The sequence below is a fragment of the Triticum aestivum genome, chromosome 6B, assembly GCF_018294505.1.
Source record: "Triticum aestivum cultivar Chinese Spring chromosome 6B, IWGSC CS RefSeq v2.1, whole genome shotgun sequence".
In the NCBI taxonomy this organism is placed as follows: domain Eukaryota; kingdom Viridiplantae; phylum Streptophyta; class Magnoliopsida; order Poales; family Poaceae; genus Triticum; species Triticum aestivum.
In genome coordinates, this window is record NC_057810.1 from 33,833,059 (window position 1) to 33,849,223 (window position 16,165).

The 16,165-nt window shown below is 45.9% G+C and overlaps 2 protein-coding genes across 3 annotated transcripts; one reads left to right on the forward strand and one right to left on the reverse strand.

Annotated features, from left to right (window-relative positions):
- Positions 1 to 1,907: 1,907 nt before the first annotated feature.
- LOC123135568 (G-rich sequence factor 1) lies at positions 1,908 to 4,634 on the reverse strand. Of its 2 annotated transcripts, none has more exons than XM_044554679.1 (2): positions 4,419 to 4,634; positions 1,908 to 2,996 (listed from the first exon to the last, which is right to left on the reverse strand). In XM_044554679.1, exon 2 carries the CDS (start codon positions 2,953 to 2,955, stop codon positions 2,191 to 2,193), a length of 765 nt encoding a protein of 254 aa, XP_044410614.1. In that variant the 5' UTR covers positions 2,956 to 2,996; positions 4,419 to 4,634; the 3' UTR covers positions 1,908 to 2,190. The 2 variants fall into 2 exon arrangements, with proteins under 2 accessions (XP_044410614.1, XP_044410613.1); XM_044554678.1 differs by having other exon boundaries at positions 1,908 to 3,082; positions 4,419 to 4,616.
- A 1,740-nt stretch (positions 4,635 to 6,374) lies between these two features.
- On the forward strand, positions 6,375 to 13,441 carry LOC123135569 (uncharacterized). The gene is made up of 6 exons (XM_044554680.1): positions 6,375 to 8,246; positions 8,537 to 8,914; positions 8,990 to 9,153; positions 9,280 to 9,394; positions 9,637 to 12,740; positions 12,899 to 13,441. The coding sequence occupies exons 4-6, from the start codon at positions 9,380 to 9,382 to the stop codon at positions 12,900 to 12,902; spliced, it is 3,123 nt and encodes a 1,040-aa protein (XP_044410615.1). The 5' UTR covers positions 6,375 to 8,246; positions 8,537 to 8,914; positions 8,990 to 9,153; positions 9,280 to 9,379; the 3' UTR covers positions 12,903 to 13,441.
- Positions 13,442 to 16,165: the final 2,724 nt, after the last annotated feature.

A 16,165-nucleotide genomic window follows, 5' to 3' on the forward strand; every position in this document is an offset into this window, starting at 1 on the left:
AGTATGTACGCGTAGTATGTAGTATGTAATAATGTTTAGGTAGTATATATACTATTTTTTATGTAGTATATAATATATTTTAAGCATACTCCTTTTTACGTACAAATATGTACGTATTTCACAAATATTATAAAAACATGGGCTCACATGCAATTTTTTCACATAATTCGCTTTGGAGTATCTTAGATATAGTATATGAGCATACTAAAAGTAATAAAGTAGAGTATATACCATGAGGGCATGGTGCAGGCGCAGCCGGCCGTGGTCGCGGCCGTAGGAGGAGCCTCCCACCGCCGGTGCGGCGCGCAGCTCTGCTTCCCCTACCTTCTTCCCTGTCCGCGCTCAAGAGTTGGCCGTCGTAGCCATGCCCCTGCCAAACGTGCCCTGCGGTGTGTGGCGCTGTCAAAGTCCAGACGAGCCCAGCTTGGTCAACAGCGACGGGGAGGCTGTTGTTCGCTGGCATGTGTCGCCGCTGCAACGCCTCCGCCTCCTCTCTTCTCAGGAGCGAGGTGCGCGAGGAGATTCGGGACTGCTCCAGCAGGTGGGCACAACGGCAGCAGCGCGCGGCCGAGGTTGAGTGGCAGCGGGGGCGAGCTTGGGTAGGGGAGCGCCGGCAAGGGTGCGTCGGCGGGTGCGACTTGCTGGTGGGTTTGCTTGAAAAGGGAGTCCACTGGTCAAATACCACTTTGACCTCGTCCACATCGGCAAACCACCTAAGCAAACCCGCTTAAGACCGTTTCTGAACTCTATTGGATAGATCAGGGGGTTAAGAGAGCAGGAAAAAAAAATGATCAGGGGTTATGTGAACCATCAAGCTTGTTCAGGGTAGTAAAATGGACTTTTTTTAATTCATCTATTAGGATTCCATCTGTTATTCTACAGCTTGGCCCACTAAACCCACCTAATCCGTCTAAGCTTTGGCGGGCTTCCCGCTCAAGCCCACCAAGTTGTATTGGGATGAAGTGGGCAGAGGTGGGACACCCACGCTGCATCCTGAGTGTCATGTGTGTCCACATATGAGTGACTGCATGTGTGTATGTGAGGGTCTCCATTGTACTGTGTTCTCAAACAAAGAAACTTTAGACCTACCTCTTCACTTGGATTAATGTGCTTGAGACAAATTGAATTTCTTAGAGGAGGCACCCAAGACACATGGTCAAATGGCAAGGTGAGAATTGTTGTTTTTTAAGCTTTGATCTACCGTGATGAGGTCAAATGAATGTATTAGGCACATGTTCGATCACCTAATCTCCGAGCCTCCAAGGTTGGGTTTGCAACATGCAAATAATTATCTTTCTAGCCATCTCAAATGGACTACAACATACGGATGTATGTAGACATGTTTTAGAGTGTAGATTCATTCATTTTGCTCCGTATGTAGTCACTTGTTGAAATCTCTAGAAAGACAATTATTTAGGAACGGAGGGAGTACATTTTACAGCTTGGAGGGCCGTGACTGGAATTACAATACAGTTGCCAAGTTAGGCGAGAAGCTATTTGTTGAGAAGTACATATGCCCTCATGAGAAAGAAGATGCATTGCACCTCGCCGAAGACTACTAATGCAGCTTGCAGAGGACGGGGCGGGGCCAGTCAACGCTTTTGTTCTAGTACAATTTACTCGCAAGCATCTGCGAGTTTTCATTTCTGAACTTGTGAACGTTTCTAAATTCCAATCGTTGAGTCCTGTTGAGCACGCCTGCAACAGAGGTGTATACAGCACACTCGCAAGGCTAACATTAACACTACTACAGCAGAGGTGGAGATGTTTTCAGGTAGACCAGTGGGCCTTTTTGCATTACCTTCTAATAACGTGATCGAGAGTTTTGGCACGATGAGTAATCAAAAAAACAACAAAAGTAATCAAAAGAGATAATCTCTGCCCACAGAATAACAAGAAAAAAAGACTATCATGAGGTACAAGTGCTTCTCTTTAAACAAAGGATGGTAACAGTTACACACTCAGCAAAGTATCTCATACACCACTTTTTCCCTCAAGAGGCAGGCAGTTCGAGACAAGTCGCATCAGAAAATGTCTCCACAAAGCTAGAAACAGGAGCCCAAACTAAACACAATCCGACATGATTGATGATACAATTATAATAAAGCATGAAGAGCGAAAAGGCTGAAACTGGAACGAGATGCAGCAGCTGTTCTCACACCCAGTGCTCAGCGTCTGGCAGGACACCGCTCACTGCCTGCCTCGCGGCTTCGCCCTGCTCGCCTCCTCCGGGGTCGACGGGAACAGCTCCACGTACCTCGTCCCGATGGTCATCTTATCCTTGCACATGGCAGTCTTGGCAACCTCGGCCGTCGGGAACTCGACAAAGGCCTCGCCAGTGGCCCTGCCGTCCCCGCGGTACGCGATGTGCACGTTCTCCTCCGTCAGCTCGTACTCCACAAAGAACTTGATGATGTCCTCGATGCTGGCGGAGTAGGGGAGCCCGCGCAGCTTCAGCACCTCAGTGTACTCCATGCTGCTCTTGTCTTCAGACAGCCTCCTGGACCGCAGAGGAGGCGACGAGTGCCGGTGCTCCGGCTCAAGGAGAGCACCGCCACCCTGGTTCACCTCGGCGGCTATTGCGCTGTAGTAATCCTGCTTCTTGCATCTGAAAACCTCCACGTACCTCCTGCCCATGTTCTGCCTGTTGCGGTGCAGCGCAAACTCCGCTTGCATGGATGAAGGGAAGACAACAAATCCCTCGCCAGAGAAGCGCCCATTCTTGTGGACCAGGAGGCAGTCCACTATGTCCAGCCCAGCGAAAAACTTGCTGATGTCAACATCCTCGCAGTCAAAAGGGAGCCCTCGCAGACGGACCGCTGGAAAGTTTTGGATGCCACTGTTAACCCCTGCAGCACCAGCCATGTTGCCGCCGTAGCTAGGGTAGAAGCCGCTTCCGCTGCCACCAGCACTGCTTCCCATGCCTGCAAAATATGGGGGGCCTGGCTCCATCATCCTGGCCCGCTTTGAGACGTCCAGCGGGCTCCCTGCGTTCACTGCGAAGTATGGATTCGATTCCATCATTCGTGGCCTCTTTGATCCCTCGTACCCATCCGAAACCCCCCCGCTTCCCATCATTGCCCTTCAAATAATCCAATCCCAAAAAGAAAAAGGAGAATATCCCCCCATCTCTCAATCCCATTTTCATAAAAAATAACCCAAACATATAAAGAGAAGTAATTGCGCATAAATTAAATAATCTACAGAAGGTACTACTAATGCTTGGCAGGTAAAGAGAACTGAAATGCGACGACATTCATTACTTGAACGCAGGTAAAAGGATGATGACATGGGTAGCAGAATATTATGTTGTACTTAAAAATTCAAGCAGCAAAGTACATCCAATAATTCCTATCTAATCCAAGTCTTAAGTGGGCAAAAAGATAAAGCAGATCAAGTTTCAGTAATTATAAACATTATTCATAAATTTAAAAGCTGATGCTTCAGAACATACTTCATCAGGGGCAAACTTTGTCTTTCGTTCAGATTAACAAAGCATACTTCCGTTTTTAATGTTGTATAAAGTCTGAGCTATCCATGGTACCAGCGAAGTTTAATGCATACATTATTATCATGCTGAACGACATATGGAGACCATGAGCATAGTTCATTATGAATTAAAAGGCCTACATTAGCACCAAGTTTTAACAACTGCACCCAGGAAGTAGGTTTATATTTCCTCCAAATGATCAGCTGTTACTGTTGCAATATTAAGTCGATATACAACCTAAATGGGTAGGACTAAGGTTATCACAACCGCAAGCTTTGCGATAAACTACCACAGCAAGCTTCTCACATGAAAACTGACATAACAGACAGGTTCAGAACAAACAAAAAATGCTCCACAAGCATTAAGTGACTAGGGGTTCACTATGTCAAAATCCACAAGTAAACTAACAACTTAAAACAGGTTGCCAATTCCATACCAAACCAAGTTTTATGCATCAGTATCACCATGCGGAATCACACACTGAGACCCACATCACGATGCAAAGGCCTAACTTAGGTTCGAGTTTGTACATCGAAAAACAGGAAACAGGGATGGCCAGTAGAAATACAAATTCCGTAGATTTAACCCAAATGGATTGGGCTAAAAATTCGAACTGACCTTCCGACAGATTGTCACACCCGCAACGTCAAGGCACGTCGCGCAGATTTGCAGACAAAACTAACTCAGCAGACGGGTTCAAATCAAAACAGACTAGAGACTCTAAATCCAATCCCAGAACAGGGAGGCTAACCATGCAATCTACACGGGCCACGGCAACTAACGAACCACCAAGCCAAAATCTACGAGTGAACTAACATCCTAAACAGCCTAGGCACGCCAATCGCAAACCCACAGGCGGAATAAGAGGAAACCGCCCCCGTACCGAGGCGAATCGAGAAAGGTTCCTGGCATGGGAGAGGGAGCTTACCCGCGGTGCCCGTACATGGCGGCGGCGGCGGCGACCGGCGCTTCGCTGGGGAGGGGGTGACGAGGACTGGCCGGCGGGCGAGACGGACGGCGCGGCGGCGTCGGCGGCGGAAACCCTAATCGCGGGAGGTGGGGAGGGACTGGATGTGGGGAGCGGGTTCCGCCCGGTCTGGATCTGTGCCTTTGCTAAGGAGGGCGCCGATGGCAGCGGGCGGATAAATAATTGCTGGTGCCAGGGGCAAACTCGGGAAGACTTTACAGCACGTTCGGAAGCTTCGCGACGGGACACGTCCGGCTCCGGATCAAATCGAGGTTACAACCGTGCCTTCACGGTACGAACATGATTTTTTTTCTTCTGAGTGCAGCGGTTTCGGTGCCCAGACTTATCTGCACCCGCTCAGGAAAAAAATCACAAGACTCAAAAAATTCAAAAACTTTCAAAGAAAATTTAATGGTAGAAAATTTATTGCGTGAGGTCCACTTCAGTTTTCAGATAATTTAGACATCTGAGTAGCTCTCGGCAAAAAAAAAAAAAAGCAAATCGGGTCAGAGCCGTGCTTGAACGGTAAGCTTTTTTACAGAGGCTGGATTTGTTATTTTTGCCGAGAGCTGCTCAGATGTTCAAATAATTTAAAAATTGAAGCGGACCTCGCGCATCAAATCATCTACCGTACAAAGAAAATTGTGAATTTTTTGAATTTTTCTTGTATTTGTTTTGATTTTTTTTCGTCAGCGCAGGTGTAGCTGAAACTCGGCTTAGAAGTGGATTATCGATTTTACCCCCTTCTTCTACCAGTAATAAGAAGAAACACAAAATATATCAACGGGGCATTGCTAGCTCGACGTCACCCCCAGTCCCTTCATAGGCGGATTTAGGCCCCAGGCAGCCAGAGCGGCCGCCTGGGGCGTGATGGCGATTCACTTTGTTGATTGTAGCTACAGCATAACATGGTATCTACGAGTACCAATGAAAAGCCGTGCGGGTGGCCTTCACGACAACAGCATCAGACGGAGATCCATGTCCAATGCCGTTGCGTCGGCAGCCAGCAACAAAGATCCATGTCCAATGACGTCGCGTCGGCAACCAGCAACGAAGATCCATGTCCAATGCCGTCGCGTCGGCAGCCAGCAACGAAGATACATGTCCAATGCCGTCGCGTCGGCAGCCAGCAACGAAGATCCATGTAGGCGGCCGCCGCATACCGGTGGTAACGACCTGTGATGGAGATGGTGTTGTGCTAATCGAGGGATTGCGCTGAATGTGGCCGTCATGGTGATCGTTGGGCATATGCATTCCGTCACGGGCAGCCAGCCATTGCTGAATCTAGCGGCAATCGTGATTGGAAAATGATTGGGAGGTAATAATGATCCCCCTTCCCTGTCACGGTCGATCGTCCTGTAGACACGTATTCCGCCGTGGCACCGTCGCCATGGCGGCCGTTGGGAACGGGGATTGGAAGGACCAAACGATTTTGGGAGCTAGGGGAATCGGTGGAGCTGCCTTGGTTTGGGGCATGGGGTGTTTGAAAAATTGACGTGACTGAGAAGGGAGGAGACAGGCGCTTTTCTGCAAAATTAACGCGGACGCACAACAGACATCAGATTTTGATTGTATGGATGGTAACGATGGGACGCACAACACAAGCGGTTTCATGGGATACAGGATACGACACCGCGTTCATCCTAGCTCATTTTGACAGAGAGGTCAACCGTTAATCGTGCATTTCTTTTTTTTTTAGAAAACTTCCGATCTATTCATCTTCAATTATGGCAGTACAACGAACACCAGAAATAATAAAAATTTATAACATTTGCTCAACTTTCCATTGCGTATGATAATTTACACGTGGGTCTGGGTTGTCTCAATGGCTAGCGGCCCGGCCCCGTCGGTCAATCTCATGGGTGCAAATAAAATCAAAGTTAAAAGTAAAGTGGGAAAAAGATCCCATTTCTCGGATCTCTTACACCTTTCTCCCTCCCGAGCCGACAAGCTCCGCCTCCGCGGCGCGAGGGGAGGCCGACGGGCGGCGGCCACCAGCGAAACCTACATCGGCGAACGACTCGACCCGCCGTCTTCTCCACGGCACGGCCCCGCTCCTCCCTGTATGTCCCCACGAGCAGCGCCCCCAATCACCTCCCCTCCCCTCCCCTCCCCTCTCTCCCATGGCGCATCCCCACTCCTCCCTCCCAATCTCCGATGGCCGTGGCGCCTCCCCCTCCCCCTCCTGAGCCCTAGAACAGCAACATGGTCCCAAATCCTCACCTTTTTCTTCTTCTTGTTGCTGGTTAATTCGAGCCAGCAACCTGCGGTAACCACCTTCTCTGTAAAATCCCTGCGCTCCCAAACGCGCAGTATCTATCCTGTGCAGTCCGCATTCAGATCCAGCACATGTCACTATGTTAGCGCCTTACTTACATTCTGTGGTTCGTCGCAATCCGTCCCTTGTCTTGGTACATGTTGCCACTCGATTCAAGTTTACTTCGGCTCAATACCGGCGTCGAAACAGGGGATATAATTGCATTGCGTTAATGTCGCAAAACTGGCTTCTTCATTGTCCTTGTTCTGTAGGTGAAAACTTGGGCTGAATGCGTTGTTAATATCCGATCATGACTGGCTACGGCGGTGCTCGGTGTGCAATTCCGTTCTGGAAGCTGGGAGTGATTAAACTACACTTAAACGCAGTCAGTATCATGGGCAGTCAGTATTCAGATTCTGTCAAGTCGGTATACTTCTGCTACATGTTAGCACCTTACTTACAATCTGTGGTTCGTTGCAATTCCCTCGTAACTTTGGCGTTACCACAAGATTCAAATTTACCCCAGTTCAATGCTGACATTGAAACAGAGGATATAATCGTGTTCAATTAATGTTGCAAAACTGGTATCTTCCCTCTTCTTATTCTATAGGCAAAAATTTAGGCTGAATGTGTTGTCAGTTCTGATTATGACAGCCTACAGCGGTGCTCCGTGTGTAATTTGGTTCTGGAAGCTGGAAGTGATGAAACTACACTTATCATTTCCAGTAGAATATCCGAGTCCATTCTGATATTGGAGCCATCTTCTGTTAATGAAAGAAGATACTGTATTCTTGGCATCCTTCAGATGTGACGCACAGAATCTGCTACATCACATGTCTGAAGTTTTCCATCTCAAAAGTGGCGGATCTGGAATTTTACATTCTGTTGGTCGTTGCAGTTCGTCCGTTGTCTTGGTACATGTTGCCACTCGATTCAAGTTTACTTCGGCTCAATACCGACGTCGAAACAGGGGATATAATTGCATTGCGTTAATGTCGCAAAACTGGCTTCTTCCTTGTCCCTGTTCTGTAGGTGAAAACTTAGGCTGAATGGGCTGTCGTTAATTCTGATCATGACTGCCTACGACGGTTCACGGTGTGTAATTCGGTTCTGGGAGCTGGAAGTGATGAAACTACATTTGCTGTTTCCAGTATATCTGATTCAATCCATCCTCATTTTGGAGCCATCTTCTGTCAATATAACAAACAAGATACTGTTTTCTTGACTTCCTTCAGATGTGACGAACGCAACCTACTAGATATCACATCTCCAAAGTTTTCCATCTCAAAAGTGGTGGATTTGGAATTTCATAGTAGCAGGGGGTGCCAAGCTTGACACTCCCACATTTCGGCACTTGTATGTAATCCATGCAGATTAGCCTAACTAGTATACACTAGAATAAAATTTACATTTTAGGAGGCGGTGCCACTGGATCCGCCCCTGCAAAGAACAAGAGCAGGATATGGCCTACTTCCTGTACTAAAGATGCAGATGCTCACCTTCATGCTGAACTGAAGGAAGTAGTAGTCCAGGTTAGCCCCTCAAATCTACTCCTGCTTGCAAGATCAAAGAACTGATTTTCCTTCAATAAATTTCCCTTGATACATTGTAATTAGCTTTTCTGATAAATGCTTCTAGCTGATTTGTCGCACCATGTCTGCATTTGCTTCATATCCTCTTAAGCTAGCATCTATCATGTCCCGGTGAATCTGATAGTGCAGACACAGAATAATTCTTGTGAAGATGCAACTTCACCATAGCGTTACTTTCCGAGGACTAGTATCCTGCCTGACGGATTATTTCTTGCGTTTTTGCTTTCCAGTGATGGTCTATGTTGTCGTTAGGAAGGCCAATCAGGATATACGTGCAGCAAGTTACTGCTGTTAGATTTTACCGGCGCGCTGAAGCATGCTTTTTCTTTTCAAGTCCTTGTGGTTGTGGTAAGACGGTAAGAGTATGTGGTCCAAAATGTAATTTACTCTTATGGCTATATAAATACAATTATATAACTTGATCTACTTTAAAACTCCTTCTCAAGAGAGTTTATTATTGGTTTTCATGGAAGTATCTACATGAAAAGGAAGTATTTAGGATCATGTTTTAGGTGCAGTGCAGCCTCTATGCCGAAAAACACACTGCCTGTTACACAAGGGAATCGTAGCCTCATACATAAGTTGGCCAAACAAAGCAAACAACCCAGGTTTGTCTTTACCTTTATATCCCTGTGATCTTTAAAGCAGCAAGCAAAGAATCTGATGATGGATGTGGTGTGTAGAAGCAAAGAATTCACAGCTTTTGCTTTTGAGAGAGAAAGCAAAGCAAGCACAAGGAAAGCAGCTAATGTGTACGCATTGCTTATGCATGGGCTGTTTCCCATGCTAGCTAGTTGAGCTTGTATTCATCAGTCACTACGCGAGGTCAGTGCAGGAATTAATCAAGGTAACTACATCAATCCTTTGTAATCTGCAGATTGTTTAATTTCTTCTCCAAATTATACTTCCTTGAACAAAGCATCATGTTGTAACTTCTCCAAATGATTGTGTCGATCTCTTGTGCTTTATTTAGGAAAGGAAGGAAATTGGATCTGGAGATTGCTGTAGACTGTTCTATGGGTTAGAGATTCCAACCGGAACTGCTGACATTTGAACGATTGATTCGATTCATCATGCCTACACCAGAGGTATGTTGTCCAGCACGCATGCACTTCAATCCTCAGTGTTTAATGCTGCAGATTTGTGACTTACTTGGTTCCTTTAGCTAGTGAGCTCATCGGACTAGGATCTTTTCATCAATTAGTTGTGTTCCTCCGTAGGAGCTTTTTCATTTTGTCATGATGCACCTTGTAGTTTGAAATGAAATAATTGAAGAAACAAGGATAAAGTGATGAACCACATTTGATATTGTTGTTGTTGAACATTGCAGGAGATCAAGATCCAAGCAAAAACCATCGATGCTGCAGCAGAAGAGATAATTGGCATTTTGGAGGATACAAGCAAAGGAAATGTGATCTTCGTCAGTGGTTGGCATGGATTTGGGGCATCAGCGGCACTCAAGGTAGTAGCGCAACGTCTGAAATCATCGAAATCAAAGTTTGACAGGGTTATTCATGTGGATTGCTCGTTGTGGAAAAGCATGAGGGCCCTGCAAAAGGCAATCGCGGAGGAGCTGGAGCTTCCGCTGTCGGTGATGGCCATCTTCGATTGGTGGGACGAGGAGGATGATTTTAATTTGATAGACGAAGGCTCTCGAGGGGTGATAGCAGATATCAGCACAGAAATCTTCAGAAAGCTTGCTAACAGCAGATTTGTAGTGATATTTCACAATGGGAGTGACAAATACATTGATCTGTACGAGTGTGGTGTCCCAGTAATACCAATTTTGAATAATAGGGTGCTGTGGACCTGGCACGGGAGGTTTCGACCGAGTTTTAGTTCCAGAACCAGAATCTGGAGAGAAGGAAACATGGAGGTCTCTAACATGAGGCTGCATACTGATGTTGTTGTCGACTATTCTCATGATGATTGCATCCGTGATGAAGCATTATTGGAAGAGGCCAAGGAGGTTGTCACTTATTTGGGTATTCCAGAGCCTTACATGAACCATATGATAGTTGAGAAGTGCTTCCAGTACGCCTATGCACTGGGATCTGCCAGGCTCCCCAACCGGGGGAACTGGGGGTACTGGGAGAGGAACTGGGGGAACCATGCTTCAAACTACTTGGTATGCGATGGGATTATACAAGGGCAAGGTGATACATCAGCATGGGGAGTTGCCGATGCTCTACAGAGAAACGTGCATTTGGATTGGCTTCTAGACTCGAGAGAGTCGGCTTCTGATGGCATTCGTCGTCACCTGCAGCTGCAGTGCAGGCTTCGTGACCGCTGGGTTTTGGTGGTACACAAGAGAGATAAGGGTCTGCCACCTGATGAGATTGGCATGCTGCTTTCTGAGGCGACATCCTTCTTCGCCTTGCCATATAGTAAACGCCATAGCCCAATCACTACATTACCAGATGGCATATTCCAACATTCACACAGCAGCAAGCTGCGTGTGTTACATCTCTGTTATTGCAGATTCGGTTTTGAATCGCCTCCCTTCCTGTGTTGCAGCCAGCTAAGATTCCTCCTGCTAGATACATGCAGTAGTATCGCATGTGATAAGCATCCAATCCACAACGAAGACATGTCATGCTTCCAGAAGCTATGGGTGCTGCACCTGAGTTATACACGATGGTATCGATTACTATCAGAAGAGATGATGAACTTTATGGCTGACCTCAGGGAGTTGTATGTAGAGGGAGATTGGGGCATAAATGATTTACGTGGCAGGGGACCTTCCCTTGTCAAGGTCCACGTAGAATCATGGAACTACTTTATTAATCATGCACCATTCCCTGACCTGTCCAGCGCAAGCTTCCTCAAGACGATCATCCTTGACAATTGTTTTGAACTGGAACAAGTTGTCCCCGGCGTGCTGCCCCCATCGCTTGAGTCATTCACCTTCAAAACTAGATCTTATGGCACCAACACATCTAGCATTTCCTTCCGGGGTTGTTCTCAGTTGAAGAGTATACTACTGGTAGGAAAAATGGAGAGACTCGAGGAGCTGGACCTCTCGGGCACAATAGTGAAAACCCTTGACCTCAGGGAAGTGATAGCCCAAAACCTCAAACGTCTCATCTTGCTGGGCTGCGAGAAGCTCTGTGCAATATTATGGCCATCAGAATACATCATGACAAAGGTTTTGGAGGTACTGCACATCAACACCATACGATCTACATCACCTGGCCAAGCTAATTGGGAAGAAAAACCCAGGGATCCTATTGCAGCTATGGGGTCATCATCTATTCTTGTTGCTACTGCTACAGATCTGGGCATCAGTCCACATGCACCATTTGAAGTTAAATGGTACATCTCTGCAACGGATACAAGGATCCTTAGGTCGCTTGAACCGATTAAAAGATATATTGAGCAGAGTCATGTATATATGGAAATGGGTTCATCTCCTACAAGTGGTGCTACTGCTGGTGACAGTGAAGTTGCTCAAGGAATCCGGAGTCTGTGTCAGCCTGATAATTATTTATATGCAAGGGATGCCTTCTTTCAAAGGGACCTACAGGCTGGCGCTGATAATGAAGGTGCAATCAGCTGGATGTGGGCTTGCCCAGCTACTCCTACTCCAAGGGCTCAAGACTGGTATGTTCACATACAAGATAAGCCCGAGGTGAAGAGGGGACTACTACAGCAAAAACAGAGCAACACTGAAGGAATTAATGTTGGTGCCGTTTTTCCTGGTTTCATAGTTAACAATGCTCGCATGCTTCACGTGCATGATAGCTCATCCATCACTTGCATCACATGCCCTCAACCACAAGGTTCATGCTGGAGGTGGCTTGAATGGTGCCGAGTCGAGAGATGTCCCAAGCTGCGTACTGTCTTTTATACTCCCCAACCAAGTAAGGGTGATAGCTTCTGTTATGAGTTGGCCACATTCTGGGCATCTGAACTCCCAAAGGCATGCTACATCTGTGATTGGAATGCAATACGTATGTTTTCCTTTGCACACATAGTACTATTGCACCTGGACCATTGCCCTAGACTCATACATGTGCTTCCCTTGTCTGACTCTCTGGACACTTTGCCTCATATGGATACCCTGGAGATTGTGTGTTGTGGTGATCTAAAGGAGGTCTTCGCTCTGGATCCTAAGAAAAAGCGCCAGAGAATTATAGGATGCCCCAAGCTAAGGCGCATTCACCTGTACGAGCTCCCCAGCCTGCAGCACATCTGTGGGAGCAGAATATCCGCGCCCAACTTGGAGACCGTCAAGATCAGGGGTTGCTGGAGCCTTAGGAGCCTACCAGCCGTCAGCGGAAACAGAGAGAAGCTGCCTAGTGTGGACTGCGAGAAGGATTGGTGGGATAATCTGGAATGGGACGGGGTGGAGGCGAATCACCACCCTTCGTTCTATGATCATAACCACTCGTCACACTACAAGGCCCAGCAGCAAAGAGGCACAGTACTAAGGTGAGATACATATGACCTGGCTCTCTTTTCATCGCCAACTCTATTGGAGGGCCAGCCAACATGTTTCACCATTCTAATTTGTACTAGTCTAGTTCCGATACTATGTATGTGTAGTGAACCAATCATCTCATTGACGATTTGTTTTTGCTGCACCGTAGGTAATCAGTTCCTTCCATGGGACAGGAGTGTCGATCCTGTCATCCTATGGTGCCCCTTACGCAGCGGATGTCTTCGCTGCAGTGTATCGTTTCGTGTTGCTTTCTCTACTTCATGTTGTTTTGATTGGTTTGGTTGTGCTTTTGCATCTGCAACGCCGAGGCGCGGAGCCTCTGCAGCTGCATGGATCTGCATTGCCATGGTGTGGCGGTGCCATCCTCAGAGTTTGATTTGGTTTGATTTGATTTGGTTGGTTTGGGCAGCTCCGCTTGATTGAGCCATTTATGTGTCAAAGTAAGCATCCGTCATCCGGTTTGATAGATGATGCATATTGCAAGCTTTGATCAAGATGGAGAAATAAATGAGAGTGCATTCAGCCTGGGCAGTATGAGCGACCTGCCTGCTTATGTTGCTCACATGCATGCTGCTCTTGTGTGATTTGTGTTGTGGTGCGTGATTTGTCAGCTATGGACTGATTGTTGTAATAATAATCGAACTATTACTCCGGCCGGCTTCTTGCATGAATGTTGTTGATGATTTGTATTAATCCATTGCTTGATTAAGGTAGCTGTAATTCTGTGTTTTTTTCCTATTCATTTGTTTTATCTATCCCACGAATCAAATAAGGCCTGAGAATGTTTTCAGATGGGAGTGGTTGACTGAACACGAAGTCGTCGCCGCCGCTGGGATGAAGGCAGACACGCTCCCCTCCCCTCCCCTCGGGGCAGGCAGAGGAACGCTGGAAGCAGAGCCCTTATTGTTAGTTACTAGATCTTTGCTGGCGCACGTTGCCGCGCCCGTCTATATTTACAATAGAAGGATAGGATTTTCAAATATATACATGAGAAAAATGAAGTTGTAATGGATAGTAAGGAAGAACTTTTTTCCCTAGGTCTGATGATCTTAAAGTTAAACATGAAAGCACACATTGTTGCACATGAACGTTCATATTTTAGTACTTCAATACATTTTAGGGTTTTGATAATAATTGTAGATTGTATAGATCTACAAGTACATATCAAGAAAGTGTCTCCTAAGCAAGAAATTGATAGCTCTTATAAGGGCAGTGAAGGAAATTGTTGCAAATATGTTAGGGTCACTTGAATATGTAAAATATTGGAATGTTGATATAAAATAGCATGGCAGGCATTTTAACCAAGCTATAGGGAAAAAAACATGGACAAGAATGAACATGAAGTCGCACATAATAAAATTTCTATTGCCCGAGAAGAGCACAACAGTTCAATGCACTTAAAAAATAAAGAAATATTCATCAGAAATGGTTAGGAAGGTGTTCATGGTACAATTGTGTTGTCACCATATGGTATTGCTAACGAAGAAAGTCTACTACATTCATTTTGCATACCAAAGGAATAAGAAGATAGAAACCTAAATAAAGAGTACTACCAAAAATATACGGAAAATCAAAGGCCTATGAAGTGTAAAAATGATTATATAAGCAAGAAATGAGGAATATACAACAAAATTATTTGGGCAGTCTGTTTTTATTTCCATGCCTCATGGAGAGTTATGCCATCTGATGCATTCCTACCAGAGAACATGTGTATATATCAGTAAGTGGACATACTATCGAAACCGAAATTGCACTTAAATGACAGAGAGAGACAAGGCTTTGTATTATACATAGCAGAAGGAACATTAATTAACACATCTATTTAATTTATTTTTTACATTTTTCTATATCAAACTGAATCTATATACCCTTCAAATTTGTTTCAATAAAGTGCAATTTTTACTTCATCAACAATTACTTTGTATCCTTTCAACCATTCATATATTAATCATCATATTTCTCAAGATCATCAGATACCACACTACTGTTATTGTACACCACATCAAGATGGCATAGCATAATGAACCATATTGTGATTTTAATTGAATATAAAATGAGGAATACAAGCATCCATATTGTGCGAATTACAGGGTCACTAACCTTTTGATTTTATCCAGAATTGATTCAAGTTACTGGAATCCAAGAAGGAATAGAACACCGGCACCAACATTAGGTTTTTCTATATAGAACCAATTCAACGTACTGGGGCTAACCATATATAACTAACTGATCCATTCATCCAATCTTTTTCCACACGAAGGCACAGTAATAATGTGTGCCATCCAAGAAGGAATTGGACAGCATTTATCCCACAAAACATGGCCATGGACACTGACAGTTAGTAGATGCAAAAATATTATCAACAGTTTTACATTCTTTTTAGTTACTGAAATGGAAAAAACATGTGGCGCACTATAACTATGATTTGTCTCATACATCAACAGAAACATTCGATACAAGAGATTAACATCATCGTGATAGATCGATTGGACTTTGAATTTGTGAAAATATTTGATTGAAGAGGACTGAAATAATAGCCAAGTTGAAGCTCCAAGCAGACAAATGTAGGGTTCTTTTTATCCACTGTTCCGCATTTCATACGGTACTAACAGTTGATACTCCAAATATTTATATCCTTCTGGGAAGGAATTATCAGTTGGATAGAGGACGTAAAATAGACCTGATTTATTGCCGCATCCCGCCAAGCTGAATTAAGGAAGAAAGAGCTCACCATTTCTGCGATTGTTTGTGCGGGCATGTTCACATTGCGAGTCCCTCCTTGTACCTATGCACAACACAAGCTTATCGTTCCCCAACCACACTTCCCTGAGGAAAAAAAACAAGACATCAGATGTTATGGCGCAAGCATCCCTGACGCAAAAGAAGCCTGGATTCCCTCACAGACGATCGAGCGTACCCAGATCCACCCGCATCGCGCGTTTCGTCCGGATCCTGGTGCTCGAGTGGGCTGGATTCGCCCAAATCGCACGCGCGTCGGCTGGACAGATCGCCCGCATCAAGCACGGATGGATTCCCCCTGTCACTGGTACACGTTCTACGCACGACCCATCTCCTTTGTCCAGCGAGCACAGCGATGTTAGGGCATAGTCGACTGGTGGTTTAGGTCGTACAGGCGGCGGGGCGCACCAACGCGCGGCGATGGGTCGATCGCGCCGCAGAGGAAGACGTCCCGCCGGAGTAGCGCGGAGAAGGGAAGGACGAGCGGATCATTGACCTGGCGGTGGCGGACATCGTGGCTGGCTTGGTGGATTCCATCTCTCTCTCAGCGATCCCATCTCTCTCATCGCCCGATGGCCTTCACCTTCTCTCGTATCACGCGATTTGTTTCTATCGAGGGGCAGCGAGCCAGCGATCGATCGGCCTTTCTTGCTGAGAGACCAACAAGGACGGGAAG